The sequence below is a fragment of the Polypterus senegalus genome, chromosome 1 (genome assembly GCF_016835505.1).
Source record: "Polypterus senegalus isolate Bchr_013 chromosome 1, ASM1683550v1, whole genome shotgun sequence".
Lineage (NCBI taxonomy): Eukaryota > Metazoa > Chordata > Cladistia > Polypteriformes > Polypteridae > Polypterus > Polypterus senegalus.
The window spans coordinates 178,616,113-178,641,849 of NC_053154.1; the positions used below are offsets into that span (position 1 = coordinate 178,616,113).

The window sequence follows — 25,737 nt, forward strand, 5'->3', positions numbered from 1 at the left end:
CCAGACTGAGGGCGATTGGTGATTATTTTATATTTCTTCCATTTCCAAATAATCGCACCGACAGTTGTCACCTTCTCACCAAGCTTCTTGCTGGTGGTTTTGTAGCCCATTACAGCCTTGTGCAGGTATACAATTTTGTCCCTGACATCCTTTGACATCCTTTCATCTAGACCATGGTAGTGGAGAGGTTGGAATGGAAGAAATTGATTTTGAGGCAGGTATGCTTTATATACATAATGAGTTGAGATCAGGAGTATCTGTGATTGATCGTAGTGTGAGCCACATGGGCACACAGCCAATCTGTGGGGGCCAGAATTCTCGCTGAGTTGTAGGGGATCAAATACTTATCTCACTCAATAACATGTAAATCAACTTGTAACTTTTATGCAATGTGTTTTCTCTGGATTTTTAGTTGATATTCTATCTCTCTCCATTAAAATGAAACAACCATAAAAATTAAAGACTGTTCATTTCTTTGTAAGTGAGCAAACTTACAAATTCAACAGGGGATCAAATACTTATTTCCCCCACTGTATGTGTGGTGGTTCACTGTCAGGGAGTGTTGTGCAAGGGGGTTTCTAATGGCTTTCATACCATGAATAAAATAAAATAGAATGTAATTGCCAGGGGATTTACAGTTTCTTTGGTGGGTTACAACTGAATTATAGGATCTGTTAGCAGTTACAGTGTAATGAAGGAACAACCTCCATATGGGAGTCCAACTTAGCCACTGACCACAAGACGTCTGGAGACCTGCAAATTATGAGTGGTTGCAGAAACTGTCAAAATAGTCATCTGCCCAAACAGCTGTCTACTACCAAGTGCAGAAGAAAGTTTAATTTCTTGTAAATTCATGTACATGATGAAAGCAAAGATTCTACTGTATTTGTGACATACGCCTGGTGTCTTCTACAGTACATGTGAATATTTGTGCTCAGTTTGATTCCCAGTGCTTAAAAATATAATAATCATTACTTGTGTTGGGAAATCTATAGCTACTGTTTACTTAAAGGAAGAAATCCTTGGTCTGGATAATGGGCATTCTGCATGCTTAAACTTCTCCTGTAGTCCTACTGTAGTTACCTATGATGTTTCAACCTAAACTATGGGAACTGTTCTTTCCGGAAGCAAGGTATCAACCATATTAGAACAGTCTCCTATCAACTTCTGGCTAATGGCATAACCATAACCCAAAAAACTTCTATACAAAGTCAAATCAGCCAGAGATTTTCCCTCCATCATCAGGTGCAAGGAAGAAATCAACCCAGGGCAGAATGCCTACAGGAAGAAGTAGAAGTAGAATTTATACCCAAGATGCATGATCTGTGAGGCAGCAGCAATAAACATTAGGCCACATGCCACCCAGGGGTTACGGCTGGTAACTAAGACCTTGTCTCACATTCAGCATGACACTAGTACACACTGGTACACGGACATTGGGTAGCTACCTTTATAAAAGACTGTCTCTCTCAATAATTATAGTCTTAAAATTTAAAAGTAGCCTTTCAACAGCAAAACACTAAAAAATGGTACAGCAAAAAGAAGAGAACATGGCACAGATGCTACTGAGTTAGGATAATAAAGTCACATTGTGCTGACAAATAAAGTGGCAACATCCAAATCATCCTATATTTATATTACTGCAAATAGCAGCCTAAGTGTCTTTTCTTTGCTTTAATCTGCAGATATTGCCACAGATCTTAGCTAGCATTAGATTTTCCAAAGTCCTTCCATTGTTCAGATTTTTACTTGTGTGGAAGCAGGACAGAGCTGGATATAACAATTTGAATTGGCATTTTCTATTCCATAAACTTAAATACAAGACACATCAAAGCATATCCTCTTCCCGAATTGTACCTCACTTTTAAAACAACATGGCAATGCCTCAGGCTATAAATTATTTTATAACCTGAGAAAGGATGGGCATCTGGGACAACAAGGTGCTAAATGGGTTTACAGCTTGGGAAAGGAAGACATGCTAGTAGGTACTAAGCAACATTAAAACTTTACTGCTTGGAAAAATGGACAAATTCATTCATCACATTGATAGCCAGCCAATAAGGTGCATGTATCAATTACATCTTGCAAAAACCCCCAGTAGAATTTAATAATAAATTTGCCTCATATGAAGAGTGACAGATGAGGAGAACACAGCGATGTTAGAAGAGGTCGCCAGCAATGTGTGGCTGTTTCCATCTGATCGTTAGCAAAGCATTTCATGAACAGCTTTGAGTGCTAGATCACAAGCTGCCTGCGACATTCATCCTTGACAGCTTTACTTTTTCTGAAGCTTTATTTACAGAATATATACTGGAGAATCGCTCGTGTACTGAAGAGTTCCATTGCTGCAGGTGGGAGCTGCTGTCATTGTACTTTGCATATAAGAGCCAGATTGAATGTTATTTACCTATTTACTTTGATTTATTTACTTACTTCCCACACCGTAAAGTCACAAGTAGACTGCAGAGCTTCCTGTGTTTGATCGACATGGGCATGCTCAAAAAATACATGTGTAATGCCATGAAAAATGCAGGCTGACACTTCAGTTTGCAAGCAATGGTACGAGATTGCAGTTAGACTTCTTTTTTGGGTATATGCACCGTCTAGATCTAAACACTACCATGGAGAGCCACTCTTGTACTGAAGAGTCTATAGCTGCAGGAGGAAGCTGACTTCGCTGTACTTTGTATATGAGAGCCAGATCGAATGTTATTTATCTTGATTTATTTTCTTATCTTCCTACAGTGTTAAGTCACAAGTACACTACAGAGCTTCCCATGTACATATACAAAGTACAGCGACGGCAAAAGTGCGATGTGCATTCTTTCTCCGATGTAGAACCCTTGTCATCATCAGAGTCAGGTCAGGTAATACACATCACGGTCTGTGACGCAATATTTGCTCTATAAGACGCACAGACATTTCCACCCACTTTTAAGGAAAATAAAAAAGTGCATCTTATGGAGCAAAAAATACAGTATATCCAGACTTTACTATTCACATTTTCTTTTATTTTTCTCTACTGGTATTATTATTCTTATAATAAATACCATGCTGCTTTTAACTTTCTATACTTTGTCTTCATATCTAGAGTGATTGACATAATAAGGTAGATGTCTTTGAACACCTGATGCAGCCGGAGGTTTGCCATATGCTCTGTGCTGCAAGGTTTATTAAGGCTGAGAGTGAGAGCTCCACCCAATAGTAGGAAACAGTAAGTAAAATAAGGAATTCTTGCTTAATAAATTGCCTATAGCCAAGGATATTGAGCCTTTGTATGTTTGAATATGTTCCTAGAGACTAAAGTAATATTTTCGTCTGAGATATATTTAAAACATCTTATGTTGTCCATGCTGACAATAAGCAAGTCTCTTGAAGTGCCAGAAGAGTGACAGGCTATATTATTCATAAGGCATTTGTGTGGTTTAGAGTGCTACAGATTAACCAGCTGTGTGTGTGTCATTCATAGGGTACTGCTGAGTATCTGTGTGTATGTGTATATCTATGTGCGCATGTGTTAATCTTAAGGTGTGACAGCAGACCAACCCAGTAACAAACCTGATGACTACACTTACCCCTAGGTAAAGGGTAAATAAAGGGAAATACCACAATAATATGGACACATGGGTGGGTTGCTCTTTTCTACATAGCTTCTAATGCAGCTATGGCATTCTGTGTTGTAAGGCTGCACACAGTGTTCCAGATGTGGCTTCATTAGCGCATTAAAGGGACTGAGTGTTACGCCCTTTGTTTTAAATTCAAACAGTTTTTAAATATAAGCTAACAATTTATTTGCCTTAATAATTGATTCAGTGCATTGGCAAGAGAAAGGGACTTTGTATCAATTTAGAAAAAAAAAAATCACAGAGGTGTAATGCTATGTTTGCCTCTGGATCTCTGTTTGTCTCAGTGAAACTGCACTCTCTCCTAAGTTGAGATATTGATCAGATCAGAACATTCTGTCTTTGACAGCCAAATGTTATGTATTGACTGTACACAGCACCAGGTGGGCTAGGCTTACAAAGGAGCATAGACCAGCACTAAAGGTTTACTTGTTCAAGACGGTTCTACCCAGAGGCCATAATAATCTTGGCAGGAGTAGTGGTAAGCAGAAAAATATTATTTTTGGAAGAAGTAAAAGAAATGTTAGATGTATAAAGTGAAATTAAAACTTGAGACAGAAAAGAAAACTTAGATTTAAGCAAGAAGTTTAGAGATTTAATCGCATTTCAGTGCAGAATGGGGGATGGGATACAGTATGTTTTTATACGATTCAGATGGTTTTGGTTTTATACAAAAAGGGAGTGGGTGGTCCTCTCTCCATGGTTTCCTAAAAAAATCAATGTGCCTTGCATTCATAGTGCTCTCACAGCAAATGAAACTATTACATTACGCACTGTAGACCTTATTGTATTACTGAAGAAAAGGGTGTGGTTCCCACACACTTACAGGTCCACAAAATGTACCTTCATAGTAGCAGCATTCTGTACATTTATCTATGCATGGTAAGCATAGCACAGTTACATTTACATTTAGAATTCTCAATATTCATTTTTTGTGTTTAAATGATTTTGTATTCATTGAGTATACATGACTTATTTCTCTGGTGAAAAAATGACATTAAAATAATTTCATCACTTTTTATAGTAATTCTAAAGTAAATCTAAAAACAGGTAGATGTGACATATCATTTCATGTCCTGCTCTTTGCAGTTACACTATTTATACCCTCAGGCACTCAAACCTCATTTTATAATCAGATGACAAAGATAGCATAATCTCAAGATGTTCTTCAAATAAATTAAGAATATAATAAAAGACAATCGACATTACATGATCATTTTATGCAAAATACGAGGTACTGTATATTACACCCTTTTATTCTCTCTGTTTCCATATCACTTAGTCTTGCTCTTCCTCCTCTCTGTTTTCTCATTGCACTGTGCTCTGACCTTGAACCGTTTCCCTCATGTGAAACAGTAGACTCCCAGTCCTCATTTTATATGCACAGCCCAACTAAATGCAGCTTTTTTTTTTTTCGATCCTTTTCAAGCTGGGAGCATGGACAGTAGCTGGCAGAAGTATTTATTTCCCAGAACACACTGAATTGTTTATTGTGAGAAGACTGAATGAGACAGCCTGCCTGACTATTGAAAGAACAATGTATGCTTTTCAAGTGATGAGATATTTGTATCTGTATTTCTAACCTAAATTGTCATATCTGAAATCAGGTAGTCTTTTAAAGAAATAAAATAATGAAACACTTACCTCATCCTTATAGGCAAAGAACAGAATGACTGCCACCATCTCAAGCACGAAAATAACCAAAAGGAGAATGAAAAACTGCCAAAAAAAGAGAGGGGGAAATAAACAACTGATAAATTCACAGAAGCAGATATACAGATTACGTGGTTTGAGGGAACTCTCTCTCAATGTTTATCATAACCATATAGACTATATTATCATTCTACAGGTATATGAGATACAGCCTTTGGACTATTCATTGGCACTGATAATCTCATGCCACTTCTTGTCAAAAAAATGACACTCAAATATGAATATGTCAAACTGGAAGCCCATGCATCTAAACTGGAAGGAGCACTACTATACTGACCCATTTAGGGATTCACACTGTCTACTAAATATGAACAATTTTGAACCTATTGGTTGTTTCTGTCATTTCGATTTATTGGCATAAAGTGTACTATAAAGCCCTACCCGTTTTCAATATATGGCAGCTTTACCTGTTACTTAGTGACTTATCCTTGTGCAAGAAAATAAAAAAATTGCTAACACAATTTCCACTAATATAAAAAAACACTAAGTATTTGAATACCCAGTTTCTAGTTGCACAAATATTACCACTTGCCTCTCCTAAAGTACAAGAAATGGGACTGGCATCATAGCCATTATATCATTCAGTTTTAAGGTAACTCTGGCACTTTGCTGTGGAATGTCTGTTAGGTACAGGCAGGTTCACAACCTAACTAGTGCATCATACAGCAGATGTCTGCTGCCTCCTACAGCTAAATAAAACTTAACTGAACCATTCTTTGTAGGATATGCTGTTCACCTCTAAAACCTTCACTCGCTATTATTAAATCTCAGCTCCTGCAAAAAATTTCCACTGTTATTGTCACCTGTCTTGGTCATATACTTGATAGCATCAGAGTGTTGAAGACATCACTGTAGCTGCCTAACACAGCCAATACTGGAAAATCCAACAGCAAAAAAAAGAACATAACAGAATTTAACAGTATACAGTACATTATGAAGATCATATAAACATATACAGTGGTCTATGGTGGCTAAACTATTTAAACTGCTGGTGAGAGCCCTTGTGTTCATCCAAAGCAAATAATTTGGATACTTTTTGAGGAACTGTCTAGTTTTTTCCTAATAAATTAGCCTCTGCCAATAATAGTGGGGATTTATGGTGTTATCATAAAGTGTTACTGTGGTTGTACAAGCCAAATTCCATAAAGCAAAATGAACATCATGAGTGTTTTGTGTGGTGTAATTCCATTATGTTAGATCTCAAGAGAAAAACAATGAGGTAAAAGGAGGATAAATTTTCTGTTTATCTTTCTTAACCTTCTCTCAGGGGTTTTAGAAGAATTTTCCTCACCTTTTAGAAAACATAGCACTGTATATGAACCTGAAACGACTATTTATGGGGTTCACCTTGTAAGTGGCCAAAGATTAGTTCCAGTGTGCTAAAAATATGTGAATTACAAGTACCTGGAAATTTTGGGTTATAGTGTTATGCTGTTATGTAAGATGCCATCTTGATTTTCTCACACTAGAGAACAATACTCCTTTAGAGATTCATTCTTGCTAAGTCAAATGTGCATATAAAGGGGAATGAAGAATCTACTGTGGCAGAACATCTCTTGAACTCAATTCAAGGTCTTGCTAGCTTTCAACACTGATGACAGAAGAAAATGTTGCCACTGTAGAGTGAACTGTAATGGTGAGTCACAGTGAGTGAGATGGCAGACAATATGGGGATTACTTGTAGGTCAGCTGAATCCATCCTTCATGAACAATTAAAAAAAGAACAAGGTGTTGAGTGCCCAATGTGTTGACTCCTGAAAAGAATCATCACTGAATCCAGTGTTTAAAGAAATTCAGACTGGGATTAATTTATGAGGCATTACATAAATGGGAGGAGAACTTCCACATATCACTATGACGAAAGTCCAAACAACAATCAAAACATTAGAAATATTGTGATTCTACAACAGCAAAGAAATGAATGGTCTAAGTGCCATTCAGTTCATTGGCAATTTTTTTATGATATTGGGGATGCAGTCTATATTAATTACAATATTAACACAAGTTTATTTTTTTGTGGCAAGTAATAAAGGGAAAGCAGCAAGGACAGTTGTCAATCTGTTTTCTACTTCACAATACCGCATTCATACTGCCTGGTTATAAAGGCAACTAAAAGAAACTGGGTTCAAAGTAATACCACATTATCCTATTCTGTAGGCCTGGCCCTATGTACAGTGCATCCAGAAAGTCTTCACAGCACATCACTTTTTCCACATTTTGTTATGTTACAGCCTTATTCCAAAATGGATTAAGTTAATTTTTTCCTCAGAATTCTACACACAACAAACACCTCATAATGACAACATGAAAAAAGTTTACTTGAGATTCTTACAAATTTATTAAAAATAAAAAAATTGAGAAAGCACATGTACATAACTATTCACAGCCTTTGCCATGAAGCACAAAATTGAGCTCAGCTGCATCCTGTTTCCCCTGATCATCCTTGGGATGTTTCTGCAGCTTAATTGGAGTCCACCTGTGGTAAATTCAGTTGATTGGACATGATTTGGAAAGGCACACACCTGTTTATATAAGGTCCCACAGTTGACAGTTCATGTCAGAGCACAAACCAAGCATGAAGTCAAAGGAATTGTCTGTAGACCTCCGAGACAGGATTGTCTTGAGGCACAAATCTGGGGAAGGTTACAGAAAAAGTTCTGCTGCTTTGAAGGTCCTAATGAGCACAGTGGCCTCCATCTCCTGTAAGTGGAAGATGTTCGAAACCATCAGGACTCTTCCTAGAGCTGGCCGGCCATCTAAGCTGAGCGATCGGGGGAAAAGGAGCTTAGTCAGGGAGGTGACCAAGAACCCGATGGTCACTGTGTCAGAGCTCCAGAGGTCCTCTGTGGAGAGAGGAGAACCTTCCAGAAGGACAACCATCTCTGCAGCAATCCACCAATCAGGCCTGTATGGTAGAGTGGCCAGACGTAAGCCACTCCTTAGTAAAAGGCACATGGCAGCCCACCTGGAGTTTGCCAAAAGGCACCTGAAGGACTCTCAGACCATGAGAAACAAAATTCTCTGGTCTGATGAGACAAAGATTGAACTCTTTGGTGTGAATGCCAGGCGTCACGTTTGGAGGAAACAAGGCACTGATTATCCCCAGGCCAATACCATCCCTACAGTGAAGCATGGTGGTGGCAGCATCATGCTGTGGGGATGTTTTTCAGCGGCAGGAACTGGGAGACTAGTCAGGATAAAGGGAAAGAAGACTACAGCAATGCACAGAGACATTCTGGATGAAAACCTGCTCCAGAGCGCTCTTGACCTCAGACTGGGGAGACGGTTCATCTTTCAGCAGGACAACGACCCTAAGCACACAGCCAGGATATCAAAGGAGTGGCTTCAGGACAACTCTGTGAATGTCCTTGAGCGGCCCACCCAGAGCCCAGACTTGAATCCGATTGAACATCTCTGGAGAGATCTTAAAATGGCTGTTCACTGACGCTTCCCATTAAACCTGATGGAGCTTGAGAGGAGCTGCAAAGAGGAATGAGCGAAACTGGCCAAGGATAGATGTGCCAAGCTTGTGGCATCATATTCAAAAAGACTTGAGGCTGTAATTGCTGCCAAAGGTGCATCGACAAAGTATTGAGCAAAGGCTGTGAATACTTATGTACATGTGATTTTTTCAGTTTTTATTTTTAACAAATTTGCAAAACCTCAAGTAAACTTTTTTCATGTTGTCATTATGGGGTGTTGTGTGTAGAATTCTGAGGAAAAAATGAATTTAATCCATTTTAGAATAAGGCTGTAACACAACAAAATGTGGAAAAAGTGATGCGCTGTGAATACTTTCCAGATGCACTGTAAATACTCTGTGGACCTCAATCTGAAATACAGTCTACTGCTGTGTAAAGATTTCAAGTCACCTACAGAATAATGGCTACATAATTAAGTCAAAACATTTTAGACAGACAGATAGATAGATAGATACTTTATTAATCCCCAAGGGGAAATTCACATTTTATCTTAGTGGTATAAAAAAGCATTAAGAACTTCAAAAGTAATATATTAGTGATTTTGAATTTATACTAAAAAACTAAACATATTTGGTGATGATGTGACCCTTATCAGGTCAGGCTCAAAACCCTTTGATCATTCTTTAATCAAACTGAAAATAAGCAAACAGAAATTTAGAGCATGACATGTAATGTGTGCTAAATTGGCACACAGAACATAGCTGGTTATGATGCATTGATCTTTTTCACAATTGAGCAAGGTCAGAATTGCAGCCATACAGAGATCAGTGTTAGGGCCTCTGTGCTTTTACAGTTATTGTATACAGCATAATAAATGTAGTGTAGTGCTCTGTCATGGTGATGGTGATAGATGCCAAAATAAAGTTAAATGAGGGGTGCAAAAGAGAAAGAGAGAGAAAAGGAGCAAAACAAAACACAAAACCTTACTGTGGATATTAACAGGCAAGGACTATGATGGACCAGAGAGAAGATTTCTCACTTGGTCTTTGGATCATTTTTGTTTTAAGGGTGGCCACCTTGAAGAATTACCTGGCATTTCCATTCATGTGCTGAGGATTTAACACAAGGAATGAATAGGATGGTTGGGTGGATCAAGTGATTGGGTGAGCTATCTTAAATCTTTTCATTTTAGGATAGTCTGGAGAATAAAAATGATTACCACTTTCTACAAGAAATGAAGAACTTTGTGGACATTGGACTTTTTCCATATGTGTAATTTGTACATTGTATGTGTAAGGGTGTGGGGTTATACATTTGATTGTTTTTGATTCATTTGTATACAATTTTTATATTACAGTTTTGTTCTCTTCTTAGAGAATATTGAATTATTCTCTGTTTAATCTGTTCAATGCATAAAGGGGTCCAAGGACAGTATAAGGCGGAGTTGAGATCCAAACAGAATACATGACTTAAAGGGCAGATAATTATAGCGGCACTATGGCCAGAGAATTATAGTAGACCAGAGTCATCTAGTGGGTAAGACATTGGACTTTGAACCATAAGGTTTGTAGCCTGATCAAATCACTTACGTTACTTGTGTTACATTTGAAGAAAATATATGTGAACTATAACTATGTACTTGGAAAGTGTCTTGAGGTCATGTGTACTATAGAAAGGCATGTTATTAAAATAAAAATCTAACAATCAAGTTAGTTGTATTTGTTACTGACATAAAATAATGTGGGACAGCAGGCACCCTAGAGCCATGCAATGCATACAGGTAAAAAGGCAAAAAATTAATATTTGGACTAATATGTGGCAAATTAAGTTAAATATAGTTTCACCCACTTATGTTCTGAAAGCTCTAAGCAAGAAGATACACTAACTGTCCACAACTAGGCAAAATACAGAAGTGATTAACCAGCCTAATAAGATGCTGGAGTTTGTAGGTTACAGTGTACATACAGTGTACAGAAAATGTCAAAGTTGCATTATGGATTTCTGAGGAAGAAGATTGTTAAGAATGGTAGAGCAAATCCAGAAGATATTTTTGACTAGACACAGACCACAGAATGTGAGAGATAAAACTTTAGTAGTTCACTAAATCAGAAAATCCACAACCACTTTGCTGAGGCAGCAAGCTGATTAAAAGGTATTTCTTCTGTTATGTTGGTGAAAAATATAGAGACAAGTTTCAGGTTTGGCTGTTGTGGCACATCCCCATCCACGGTTGATGTGGGTCTCACATTCATCCATGCATCCACATGCAGAAACGACACAAAAACAACTATGAAATTGGCTTGTAAAGTGACTTGCTTCGTGTAATGCAGTGAGTTGTTTTCTGGTATTGTTTTGCTTCACAGTGTAATAGTCAATGCCATTTAGTTCATTCATCTTCTTTATCTTTCAGAATTCCATATTGCTTGTACTCTAAATCATACACTTTACAATTGAAATATATCTACTAAAAGTGACAGATCTTTTATCAATAAGCAACCCAAATTCTGGGATGCATTACCTGCCAGTATGAGAAATGCTCCTACGTTCTCTGCATTTAAGGCAGATGACACATTATTTTAACACTGTATAGTCTTTTGAGAGCTGTGGGTAAGGCTGTTCATTGTGCAATATAATGCTTATCAACTTATGTTGTGGGAAGACTATAACTATGACTTTGTGTGAATCATTCTCTTCCTCTTTTCCTAGCATGAGAACAGAATGTCAAAATTGATGCAGAAAGATGGCATTACTAGTGAAAGACGGCTACCTAATTGGTAATAGCTTTGGCAGGTCATTGTAACAAAGAAAAGATTAACTAGTTTTTTTGTTGTTTGGTTTAAATCTTTCCTCTTGTGATAATTAATTTTGTAGCCTTATCCAGCAGTACTTGTTCCAAAGAGTGATGTTCACTCAATTATAACTGCCTTTTTTGTAAGTGATTTTGGACAAAAGCATGTCCTAATCAAATAAATTAAAATGTAAAGGGTCATCAAGCTGCCACTTATGTGCACCAAGGAACTGCTACCATATGTCCTTCGTGTGCTGATGGTCATTCCTGTGCATCTATGCCCCAGGATTGCCTAATTCTAGGGCTCTCTACAAAATAATGAAGCTTAGTCCCACCTTATAATGATAGCCCAGTTTCACTGGTATGCCTAGGAGCTATTAGTCCTGTAGGAAGGTGGAAGAATGTATTACCTAAGCTGCATGGTTTGCTGGGGTGATGTTTGGTCCTGGATCATGATAAAAACTGTTAATGTATAATAACTTGTATATGTGTGCAAATTAAGGGTTATTTAGGTTGCGGGCCCTAAGGGTATCTGTTCAAGTATAAATATGGTATAGGTGACCTAAATGTATCGATATTGAGGGATTGCTTTATTAGAATAAAGGCGATACGGAAATTTATTAAGGTGTGATATTGCATCATATAGCTAGGTTTTAGCAGTCAGGCTAGTATTGTTACAGTACTATATTAATTCTTAAACTCTGCGGTGGGCTGATGCCCTGCCCGGGGTTTGTTTCCTGCCTTGCGCCCTGTGTTGGCTGAGATTGGATCCAGCAGACACCCGTGACCCTGTGGTTAGGATATAGCGGGTTGGATAATGGGTTGATGAATTCTTAAACTTGCTTAGTCCAATTTAGGGTCACAGGGAACAAAGCCCATCCAAACAACACTGGTTGGAAGGTAGGAAACAATTCAAGACAGGGAACTAGTCACAAAGTACAGACATGCACACATCTAAACTCACTTACACTGGGGACAATTTACAGATGCCAGTTAACTAGACATCCCCACCCACAATTACAGCAGCCCAGGTGAGCAGAGAGCTGAAAAGACTTTGTGCCAGCAAAGCAGCGGGTCCAGATGGTGTATCGCCACGATTGCTGAAGGCCTGTGCGTTGGAACTGGGGAGTCCTCTACAGCGCATCTTCAACCTGAGCCTGGAACAGGGGAGAGTCCCGAGGCTTTGGAAAACATCTTGTATCACTCCTGTCCCAAAGGTATCACGTCCTAGTGAGCTGAATGACTTCCGGCCTGTTGCTCTGACGTCACATCTGATGAAGACCATGGAGCGGCTGCTGCTTCACCACCTGAGGCCACAGGTCCCACGCCCTCGACCCTCTGCAGTTCGCATACCAGGAGAAGGTGGGAGCGGAGGATGCCATCATCTATATGCTACACCGATCCCTCTCCCACCTGGACAGAGGCAGTGGTGCTGTAAGAATTATGTTTTTGGACTTCTCTAGCGCCTTCAACACCATCCAACCTCTGCTCCTTAGGGATAAGCTGACTGAGATGGGAGTAGATTCACACCTTGTGGCATGGATTGTGGACTATCTTACAGACAGACCTCAATATGTGCGTCTTGGGAACTGCAGGTCTGACATTGTGTGCAGCAATACAGGGGCACCGCAGGGGACTGTACTTTCTCCGGTCCTGTTCAATCTATATACATCAGACTTCCAATATGACTCGGAGTCCTGCCACGTGCAAAAGTTCACTGATGACACTGCTATTGTGGGCTGCATCAGGTGTGGGCAGGAGGAGGAGTACAGAAAGTTAATCAAGGACTTTGTTAAATGGTGCGACTCAAACTACTTACACCTTAACACCAGCAAGACCAAGGAGCTGGTGGTGGATGTTAGGAGGCCCAGGCCCCTCATGGACCCTGTGATCATCAGAGGTGACTGTGTGCAGAGGGTGCAGACCTATAAATATCTGGGAGTGCAGCTGGATGACAAATTGGACTGGACTGCCAATACTGATGCTCTATGTAAGAAAGCTCAGAGCAGACTTTACTTTCTGAGAAGGTTGGCATCCTTCAACATCTGCAGTAAGATGCTGCAGATGTTCTACCAGACGGTTGTGGCGAGTGCCCTCTTCTGCGGTGGTGTGCTGGGGTGGCAGCATAAAGATGAAAGACGCCTCACGCCTGGACAAACTTGTTAAGAAGGCAGGCTTCATTGTTGGATTAAAGTTGGACAGTTTAACATCTGTGGCAGAGCGACGGGCACTAAGCAAACTCCTGTCAATCATGAAGAATCCATTGCATCCACTTAACAGGATCATCTCCAGGCAGAGGAGTAGCTTCAGTGACAGACTTTTGTCACTGTCCTGTTCCACTGACAGACTGAGGAGATCGTTTCTACTCTACACTATGCGACTCTTCAATTCCACCCGGGGGAGTAAATGCGAATATTAATTTTATTTTAATTCTTTTCATTTTTATTACTATTTAATTTAATATTGTTTCTTTGGATCAGTATACTGCTGCTGGATTATGTGAATTTCCCCTTGGGATTAATAAAGTATCTATCTATCTATCTATCTAACTAAACTTGTACATCATTGGATATGTGGAAGGAAAGCCAACACAATAGGCAGCAGTGAAGATCAATCAATATATAGTGCATCACTATGGCATGTCTATTTAGTAAGCTTTTAACTCATATATGTAAGGTGATTATGAAATATTATTCCGTGAAATGCAATATATATTTTATTTATGCTTTTCCTTTTTTGTATAGATTCTTGCCTTTTGCTTTCATTATTGTGGTTTATCAGTCTTTGAGAAAGTATTTGTCTCCGATATGAGAAATGCTAAAGACGAAAAGGAGGTGCAAATCTTTTATTTGAACACTGATTGGTTTATTGTACCAAAACAATATTAGCTTAAAGTTATGAAAAGTGTTATCTCATCCTGGAGTTTAACAGCCTTACAACCACTTAATATGGATATGCTGGTGGACCACAACCACTAACCTGCTCTACTCTTGGTCTTCTGAATTGCCACCCTCCATAACATCACACCCTCCAAATTTCTCATCACATTCTGACAGCAACTGAACAAGGTAACAGTCCAAACACTGAAAACATCTCAGCTAACACAAAAAGAGAGAAAGCATCCTAAGTGCTACAGCAATTATCCCAAGAATGGACTGTCCATTGGATGATTCATTAATGCATGCTAAGTGTAACATTATTATTGGTGTTGTGACTGTTTTTTGTTGAAGTGGCAATTTTGTCAACTTTGTGGCTTTGCAGAGGTAGTTATGTGGAATTATTTTTCCACAGTGCATTTCCTAGCATTGAACCTGGTCCATTTGTGGGACTAGCACTCCCTGCTAAACACCCATTCACAGGGACAATCTTCACTATTCACCCAGACAACAACTGGGTGCAGGATTTGAATCCAGGATTCGGAATCTCTGTGGTAACAGAGCTGATCACTTTACCACTCTGACACCTATGTACATAATATAATCTATTACTGTATTAAATGTATACATCTTTGTGACATTTTTAATTTTTTCTATGAGAGGGTCATTACTTGTATGTCACATCTTCAAAAGGATTACTTTTAACCCAGCTCTCCATTCTTTTTCCTCAAAGGCAGTCCCACCTTTTCAGATATCCGATTATAAAACTGCTCAGCCTGGGACTGTTGTCAGCCACAGGGAATTTCATAATGGAATAGCCTGCCTTAGGAACTGCAGAAAACTAACAAGCCCCTCAATCTGGGGATGAATTGGGTCAATACTATGTTTTAAGAAAGTCTTTCGAATTAATTATTTGTTAAAGGTAGCATTTGTTTAGAAGATCCCATTGTGGATAAAATATAAGTTGTAGAAGACAAAATCAGCAATTTTCTTTGAAGTTGTAACTCTGACAGGACCGGGGTCAGTTTGAATAGCAGATTTAGGAAACACTGAAGAAACAGCCCTCCTGCCAGAGAAATAAATATTTATAGACTAGGGGTAGAGATATCGCTAGAGGTGTTTAGATGAGCAGTGAGGGAAAGAGGTGATGTCAGGTGAAATGAACAGAAGATAGATTGATAGTGAAAAGTGGCCTCTAAAACAAATGAAAATATAATTCAGTAGCTTTGCTGATTAGATAAAAGTCACTAACACTTTATAATGATTGACAGTGTTCTTACATAGTAATTACTCTGCAATTACACCAATAATGAGAGAGTAACTAAACACTGTTACTTGACTTTGGTTTACATAATATAATGGTATAGGCAAAAATTTATTTCATACTCCATATTCAACTGTTAACACACTAGGACTTGTTACACTAGTGCTGGTTAATCCATTAGGCGACACAGGGCGCCAGCTTCACAATCCAATTTTGCTTTGTCTGGGACTGTGTGTGCTATGCTCTACATGCTCCTTGAACCCTTAAGAATGTGTGCCTTTTCTAACCAAGATGTATGAAAAAACATTGGTTTTGTTTTTCAAAGAAATTTTCCTACCATTAGACTGACAGATGCTGCCCTATTTAAAATATTTTAGTGTTATTTGTGAGATAGCTCATCCATTGCTAGTCATATGTGTCCCATCATTCTTGATTTTATACGTCTCCAGTGAACTGCAGGTAGAGATGGAGGGCAGCAGTTTGTGGCATTTGCGGCAGCAGGAGAGCTGAAAACAGGCTGTTGGATTATGAGAAAAAGTGATTTGTTGTGTTATAATAGTGACAGCATTATACAGTAGGTTATAGTTTTAATGATAGTGAAACATACCAAGGTAATCATTTTGCACAAATGGTGAACTCTGTTGCCACTTTTGAATATGTGTGTTTTAAAAAGAACTTTGGGCAGCTTTAAAAGATGCCATCTGCTGATCTCCAGGGTGCAAGACAGATGTATCAGATACAAATGATCTGTTCATAAGTAATGATAGTTAGATGTAGTTATGACTGAGCTACATAGACGTGTACAGAAACTCGTCCAGCAATGTACTTTGAAGCTAAATTCTATGCGATGAGTTGCTGACTTTTGTTTGTATGTAGTAATTCAAAAGTCTGATGCTGAAATGTACTGATCAACAAAACCTATATTTAAACTCCTTATGGACCATCCTGGATGTGGATCACAAGTGAAAAACGTTTTAACTTACTTGTCAGGTATTTGCTTCTTGTTGACAACAATTACTTTTCACTTTTTTCCTTCCCTGGTTCTCTCTCTCGCTTAAAATAAACAGTTCATGGATCCGACTCTCTTTGTTTTTGATATTTGACATGGTGTTCTATTCCATGATGGCTATCAAGTAAGAATGCTAAGCTTTGGCATTGCATGCTTTATCCCTCTCTGTCTCTCATAATTTCTGGTGCTGTTGTTGTGGTTGTTAATGCTGTCTATACACCTATTACATTCTTGCATGCTATTTGCTGCTCTTGTGTACTGCATAGTCAAGTTTGGGCAACCCCTACGTTTTGAGGTTACCTGCTAGTTTTCCTGCCGTTCCCTCTGAACACCTATGGGGACCTACGTTTTGAGGTTACCTGCTAGTTTTCCTGCCGTTCCCTCTGAACACCGGGGCCCGAACAATGGTTCAAGCCTGGGGCCTAAGTCCATCACTGTGCATAATGCTGCTATCTGGACATCATTGACATCACCAAGTTCTATAGTAATATCAAAGGTTTTATAGATGTAAAAGTAAAATTGCATGTTTAGCCTGATGTTACTGTAATGCCACAATAATTAATCATTCTGCCTAAGAAGGTTGTAATGAATATCAGGGATGAGGCCGCTGGTCATAATTCACATGACAATATCATAAGAGACTTGCAGTAAGGAAGGCAAAACTGTAAATAGAAAAGTTCTCAATGTCATATCATATTCCTTGACTGTTTTTTTACTACTAAAATACTGAAAGAATCTCTTAGGACCGTCTTTCTCCTTCTCTGCTATATTCCTAATATCCTTCTTAATGGTTGCCCTAATGTTCTTATATGCCCTATGATTCACTTTGGAGTTATAAGTCTTATATACCTTATATTCTTATACATCTGCTCAAAACTTGTCCTACCAAAGTTCAACTTAACAATTTTAGTCTTTGCATCCATGTTCTTATAAAACATTGAGAACTATATTATATTATCGTCACTTTACCCTAATGGTTCAATCACCTCAACCCCTAAATGCTATCCTGACTATTACAAAATACTAAATCCAGATGAGTTTCACCCTGCGTTACCTAGTTTCACCTGTTGGTGCTTTAATATACTGTGTTAAAAAACAGTCACTGATTAATTATCTGAATATTAACTGGGATAAAGTAAAGTCCCCCATGAATATAATATTGCCCCTATAAACTTGCCTTTTTAATATTATTAAAATACTGCAGTGATTTGCTATTAGTTTTTAGTTCCTTATAAATTGGTATCTTCATGTGTAGCTATGTTGTTGATGCTTTCTAAGTCATAATATATACTTGAAAATATTGGCCTGGTGATAACAACAGCAGTACTAAGACAATGGATGATTTTTACCACAATAACGTTTAACATATGTATATTAGAATGCATAAGAGAGACAAAGTAAAGTTGCAAAGCATTCCTTGGCAGAGTCCCTTCAAAATATAATGGCTCATTAGCTTTTCAGTCATTTTATACAATGACTAAGAGAATGGTGACCCCAGTGTCAGAAAGTTGGCAGAGTAGGAGAAATGAGCCATGACTGTAATTAAAGGCAAAAATTCTGCTTTCTCCTCCCTCCTCTAAACCCAGCAGAAGGCAGCAGCTTTTCAGACAGCTGTCAGTTTGACATCCTGCTGCCACTAGTGAGATACACCCAAAGCATCACTATGGTAACTCAGACATTCTGGAGAAGGAGAAGGGGAAACACTGGTGTGAGCTGGATAATTCTAAGTTTCTATTATGACATTCACCCATTCCCATTTACAGTATGGGGATCTCACAGGTTATTCAGGGTGTGACAGTCTCACACAAGGATGGGGACAAATGGCTGTGTTTTCAGTCTATAGTAAAATATGTTGTTCTCTGGCACATTATGTGGGGTTACACTTACTTAATCTGTACTACCCAGCTATATATAGTGTTCATTAAGACTGTAAATGCTGCTCATTAAAATTTCAGCTTTATTTTTGCTGTGGGTGAAATCTAATTAAATCAGGCCAGACCTTTTTTTATCTGTAATGCAATCTTGCAACCCTTGATATTTAACTGAAAAGTATTCCATGTCGTTTGGTGATCATAGGCAGCCAATTGCTTGGTGCAAACATTTGAAATCTGAGTCACGAGGGTGGAGAGCTGAGGGATGTCAAATTCATCTGTTAAACAGTGCACAGCATGCTTGATGTGGACAAGATGTATTAATTCATAAAATCTTTGTTTTAAACTGCTTATGCAGTTTAGGGTAGCAGGGAGGCAGTGTCTATCCTGGCAGCATCGGACAGAAGATGGGAACTAAAGCCTGACATGGCAAGGGTCGCTGAAAGAGAGAAATGAAATATCCTTGATTTAAGTCCGAAGTCCAGAAGAGTTGTGAAAAATTGGTCTTCTGGGCCAAGAGCAAAAAGAACATGAAAGAAGGGGCTATGACAGAGCCAATACTCCATTAGGACAACACACATATCTGGGACACAGATGCACAGGCATTAAAGGTGTGTGAAACTTTAATAAAGTCTAGTTACAGTGCAGAAATAAGGTAAGGTTCTCTGAAAAGAATGTTAGAAATGAAGGTACTGCAGTGTTTGCCTTGATTAGTGAAGCTGTCTTCTAAGGAAACTACCTCTGCACCTACATGTGTCACATTTTCTAGCACTATGAATTGAAGATTTAGTTCAGGAATTTAGACCACTGGTGTCCAGCTCTGATCCTGGAGGATTGCAATGACTGCAGGCTTTCAATCTAACCAATATTTATTTTAGTGACTAGGTTTTCTGATAATTGTGGAATCTATTATGCTTATAAATATGGATATTTATCTTTCATTAATTTAGCTTTATTGTCTTTTAATTCTACCTAAATGCCTTTTGTTTCACATTGTACAGAGCCGATTCCTGCCTATTGTAAAAGGAAATATTGGCTTTATCTTGAAATCTGACATATGAAACCAGGAATACTGTTTAGGACAAAGATGAACAGAAATATGCTGATATTTCCAGATATGCCTTTACTAAAGGTGAAAAGTAGAGAAAAAAATAGATTTTAAAATAACAAGGCTGGCATTTTGTTCAAATGTACTTGACTCAGTAAGCATTTCATGTGAGTAATTAATCAAATTTGTTTCGTGGTTTTTTATTTCAGTCATTGAGTCATGGACTAAAAACCATAGGAAGTACTCTGTATTTTAATAAAGTCAGTATTGGGTGTGGGACTGTGAATAAGGAATAATTAATTAAGAATAATTAATAATTTCTCTAGTTAACAAATCTTATGTTGCTGAAACATATGTACTGTATCCGGCCTTTATTTATTGTTTAACAAAATGCTAACTTGCAGTTATGCTTGAAAGTTTGTGAACCCTTTAGAATTTTCTATATTTCTTCATAAATATGACATAAAACATCATCAGATTTTCACTCAAGTCCTAAAACTACATAAAGAGAAACCAGTTAAGTTATTAACTTTATTCTTCTTTAACCATTCTTTGGTAGAACAACTTGTGTGCTTAGGGTCGTTGTCTTGCTGCATGATCCACCTACTTTTGAGATTCAATTCATGGACAGATGTCCTGACATTTTCCTTTAGAATTCTCTGATATAATTCAGAAGTCATTGTTCCATTAATGAAGGCAAGCTGTCCTGGCCCAGATGTAGCAAAACAGGCCCAAACCATGATACTACCAGCACCGTGTTTCACAGATGAGATAAGGTTCTTATGCTGAAATGCAGTATTTTCCTTTCTCCAAACATAATGGTTTTCATTTAAACCAAAAAGTTCTATTTTGGTCTCATCTGTCCACAAAACATTCTTCCAATAGCCTTCTGGTTTGTCCACGTGATTTTTAGCAAACTGCAGACGAGCAGCAATGTTTTTTTGGAGAGCAGTGGCTTTCTCCTTGCAACCCTGCCATGCACACCATTGTTGTTCAGTGTTCTCCTGATGGTGTACCCATGAATATGAACATTAGCCAATGTGAGAAAGACCTTCAGTTGGTTAAAAGTTACCCTGGGGTCCTTTGTGACCTCGCCGACCATTAAACGCCTTGCTCTTGGAGTGATCTTTGTTGGTCGACCACTCCTAGGGAGAGTAACAATGGTCTTGAATTTCCTCCATTTGTACACAATCTGTCTGACTATGGATTGGTGGAGATGGTTTTGTAACCTTTTCCAGCCTGATGAGCATCAACAACTCTTTTTCTGAGGTCCTCAGAAATCTCCTTTGTTCGTGCCATGATACACTTCCACAAACGTGTTGTGAAGAGCAGACTTTGATAGATCCCTGTTCTTTAAATAACACAGGATGCCCACTCACACCTGATTGTCATCCTATTGATTGAAAACACCTGCCTCTAATTTCACCTTCAAACTAACTGCTAATCCTAGAGGTTCACATACTTTTGCCACTCACAAATATGTAATATTCGATCATTTTCCTCAATAAATAAATAACCAAGTATAATATTTTTGTCTCACTTGTTTAACTGGTTTCTCTTTATCTACTTTTAGGACTTGAGTGAAAATCTGATGATGTTTTAGGTTATATTTATGCAGAAATGTAGAAAATTCATAAGGGTTCACAAACTTTCAAGCACAACTGTATAGGTCAGGGGTAGTCAATTATGATTTAAGGAGGTCCAGATAGACAAAATTTCCTCATGTACAGGTCTGCAGCATCATCATGTTTAAGTTACATTATGATTTTTACATTACAATTAATTTATATATTTTGAAGTAGCATTGCCATTGTATCAACATCTGCACTGTGTGAAGCCAATGATTCAAATCAAATTAAGAAAGTTCAATGCCATTTCAACAATATTTGTTGAGGGCTACATACAATAAAATAAGAAAAAATAAATAACAGTAAGAAAGTAAGTAAAAGCAAGGTAACTTTGTAACGGCCGACCCCTTGTTTCCAGCCGGCAGCTACACCTCCAAGACCTGTGGCCTAGATAATTTACTGAGAAACCTTTCCTGTCAAGCCGTACTCCTACACGGATAAACTTTCCCCACAATCGACGGTTTGAAATGCAAAGACACAGTTGGCAGAATGTAAAATTAAACAGGAATAAATGTATTAGATGAGACAAGACATGCCACAAGACAAATGCACACCCAAATATTCCTCCACCCCAACAATCCCAAAGCAAAACTGAAAATATATATACAAATCCCCTCCCTTGTCCACGTAACATATAACACACACCACACAAATGACAAATGACTAGCAAACAGAATGATCGTGAACTTGAGTCTGAACGTGAATAAATGTCCTGAATACGGATACTGATTAGCGGCAATTGTAGTGTTTGTATTTCCCGGCGTTTGGAACAACCTCACCGTGATTCCTCGGCGTGTGGCGAATGATGATTCGACCCGGGGTCTTCAGCGGCAAGCAGGTTGAAAGGCAGTCCGGATGAATGAAAAACAAACTGGATCAAAGCGCAATGAAAATGATTCAGCAGGCAGGTTGTATTCGTGAATGCGTATTGGTTCTCCTCTTTTCTCTCTCTCTCTGCTAGTTCTCCTTCGCTCCTTCTTTTCTCCTTAAATAGTCAGTGACGGCAGTAATTGATTAATTGATACACAGGTGCTTTCCAGATTAGTGGTTGTGAACTCCTCCCATCATCCGGCCCTCCTTTACGGGACAACATTAACTGATACACATACACGCAGTCAATGGGACAATGAAACGAGACACACACAGAACTGACATTTAAACACTAACTATGTGGCACCGCTACAACTTTGACATTAAACTGAGAATTATAAATAGCCTAATAAGTACTTTCATAATAATAATAATAATAATAAGATTTAACGTTTCAACAAAAAAAAGACTTGGCCTCATATAAAAATAAAATATATGAGTTTTTAATATGTGCACAGCTGAACAGGCATAACCAGTTTCAAAGTAAATCTGAACATTTTTAAATAACTGAACCTATCTTCCCCTCCTTCTTTCCCTCATATCCCACTGCCTACTTTCTCTTGTTCAGTGAGAGAAATGAGCTCTTGCTTGGTCAGCCAGGATTTTAAATCAGGGCAGGAATGGTGTCAATGACATCCTCATGGTTGTGTGAAAATTGTCATGACTGAATGTTTTTTTGTGACGTCCCAAAATCCACGCATCTCTGAAGGAAGACTCGTTAGTGAGTTGTTGGTCAGTAAATGAATGTGTTAAAATCCTCTTTGACCGATCGTTAGTTGGCTTTAAGATTGCTTGTTTTCTGTAGCCTAACTGGCAAATTTAGTGGGTAACTTTTCTCAAATGTAATTTTGTGCTTAGTTTCGTAGTGGTGTTTCAGATTCCCTCTTTTAACCACTGACACCGTCTCAGAGCAGATGAGACACAGCGGTTTCAAACCTCCTACGGGAAGTATGAAGATAAATATCTCGGTTCATTCCGGATTAAAAGTCCGGTTTTCAGTTACACGCTTCCTCCGGCAAAAGCCATGGCACATTGACTATTTCGTCGCTTTTCCCTCTCTTTTCTTCTCACTCCTGTATATTTTTCTCTCCATGTTACTGCTGCTGCCACAAGAGTGCCAGCTGTTTTCACTCAGAATGCAGGTTTTCCGCTCCTCTATTCAGTGAAGGCCCAACCTACTCTGCCTGTGATTGGCTGACATTCTTGCCTTCACTTTGACCAATATCAGTCTTCATGCTTAAACCCAGAGACACGTAGGAGGTCCCTTTCACTGAGCAGCGGTGTAGAAACAGTGGCAGAAAAGAGTCGCCGGTAAAAATTTAATCTCCGCCAAAACTAAATAAAACTCAATGATATGTCTGGGTCCAGACAGAACAGAGTCTGGGTCCAGACCCAGACCATGGTCCGCCTATTAGTGACCTGTGTTATAGGCAATCAAGCCTAATCTATACCAATAAAAGGCAAAGCCCTCACTGACTCACTCACTCACTCACTGACTCATCACTAATTCTCCAACTTCCCGTGTAGGTAGAAGGCTGAAATTTGGCAGGCTCATTCCTTACAGCTTACTTACAAAAGTTGGGCAGGTTTCATTTCAAAATTCTACGCGTAAAGGTCATAACTAGAAGCTATTTTTCTCCATTTACTGTAATGGAGTTGAGCTCGAAAGTCGTGGGGACGGAGTTTTGTGTGACATCATCACGCCTCCCACGTAATCACGCAGTACGTAGAAAACCAGGAAGAGCTCCAAAAACCGCTGAAGAAAACATACATTATATAATTAAGAAGGCAGCAAAACAATTAGAAGCGAGCGAGTGACATATTAAACCCATATTCAGCAGCTCACGTGAAGTGACACAGTGCGCAGACAAAAAGCAACAGTTCCAAAGAGTGCTGAACAAAAACTGAATTATACTGCTACGCTCAAATAGACAAACCACATGCCGTGGCGCAATAGTAGAGGCTTCGCCTCTAGCGCCGGCTTCCGAGGTTCGATTCCCGAGAGCGGATGCACTGAGTATGTACGCGCGCTTCCCCATACATTTTAGCCTCGCATCCCTTTGGTTTGAGACGTATGAAAAAATATGCGGTTAACGCAGAAAGACAGATCACCAATTGAAGCTTTATGAATAATAGATACTTTATTCGCGATCAATGATTGTTTTGGTAAAGCCATACTCAGTGTATTCATTAGATGAACGGTAAAAAAGTAAGAGCGAGGGGAGGATGACTTATTGAGGCACGCAGGCAAAACCACAATAGCACGCGGGCTCAATGTACTGTAGTGCGCGTCAACTCGATCTGAATTGTGCGATAACATTTGAAAAAATATATCTTTTCAAGTTCTATTTAGTCCATATGTGTCATACTCAAGGCCCGCAGGCCACATCCGGCCCGGCGTGTAATTATATCCTTGCCCGCAAGATCATTTTATATATTATTGTTATTAATGGCCTGGGGATATGAAGCGCTGGTAATACAATAAACTACAGATCTCATAATGCAGCGCTTCAACTGCCTTGCCGAACACTTACCGCGTCAATCAAGTCTAGCTTATGATGCTGCAAGTTATTGCAAAGCTAGCCCACACGATGCTGAAGAGAAAAGGTGATTCTGAACATAGAGCCTTTAAAAACCAATGGGAGGCTGAGTATATGTTTACTGACATTGCCGGTAAACCCGTGTGTCTCATTTGTGGAGCTAATGTGGCTGTAATTACAGAATTTAATCGAAGATGGCACTATGAGACAAAACATCAAGATAACCTGAAAGACCTGAATGCAATGCACAAGATACAGAAAGCAGAAGAGTTAAAGAAGAATCTGACACTTCAGAAGACGTTTTTACCCGTGCACAATCACAAAGTGATTTCAAGTGAAGCTACTTTTATGGGAGACACAAATGCACCAGTGCAACTTGTAATGTTGAACCAAGTCGGCACAACGGTGTTCCCAAATACGCACTTTGCTGATAAACTGAGCGCACAAAGTGAGTTTGCACGGCGCTTTGGTGAATTTGAAGAACAAAAAAAGAATTTTGAGTTGTTTCGCAACCCATTTGCCGTCGATGTGGAAACTGCACCTGTACAGATTCAGATGGAGGTGATTGAGCTGCAGTGTAATGGTACACTGAAGGCAAAGTACAATACTGCAGGGCCCGCACAGTTTATTCCCTCCATTCCCGCAAAAATGCTCCAGCTCCGTCTACATGCGGCTCGAACCTTGTGCATGTTTGGTACCACATATCTGTGTGAGAAGCTCTTCTCAGTGATAAAGACTAACAAAACAGCACACAGGAGTCGCCTCACTGATGAGCACCTGCAGTCCATCCTGAGAATCTCCACAACACAGAACCTCACACCAAACATAAATGAACTTGTTGCCAAAAAAAGATGCCAGGCGTCCAGCTCTGATAAAATGACATATGAGCAAAGACAACTGAATGATTTGATTTGTTATTGCTGAAAAGAACAAATTTTATTTATATTTCCAGGTTTTGTTATGCACCATGTTCATATTTGAATTTGTATAATTTTGACAGGATATATTTTTATGGAGAGCAAAATCTTTTGGGATATTTAAAATTTAAGTTTATTTTTTATATAAAATTAAATAAGAGTAAAGAA

General features: G+C 38.8%; 1 protein-coding gene across 3 annotated transcripts in view; it reads right to left on the reverse strand.

Moving 5' to 3' along the window:
* tspan4a (tetraspanin 4a) overlaps nt 1-25,737 on the reverse strand; it is a 429,441-nt gene that overhangs the window by 36,190 nt on the left and 367,514 nt on the right. For all 3 annotated transcript variants that reach the window (XM_039763729.1, XM_039763719.1, XM_039763739.1), the window contains one exon: nt 5,268-5,342. In XM_039763729.1, coding sequence (XP_039619663.1) covers nt 5,268-5,342 — 75 coding nt within the window. The remainder of the gene's footprint in view (nt 1-5,267; nt 5,343-25,737) is intronic.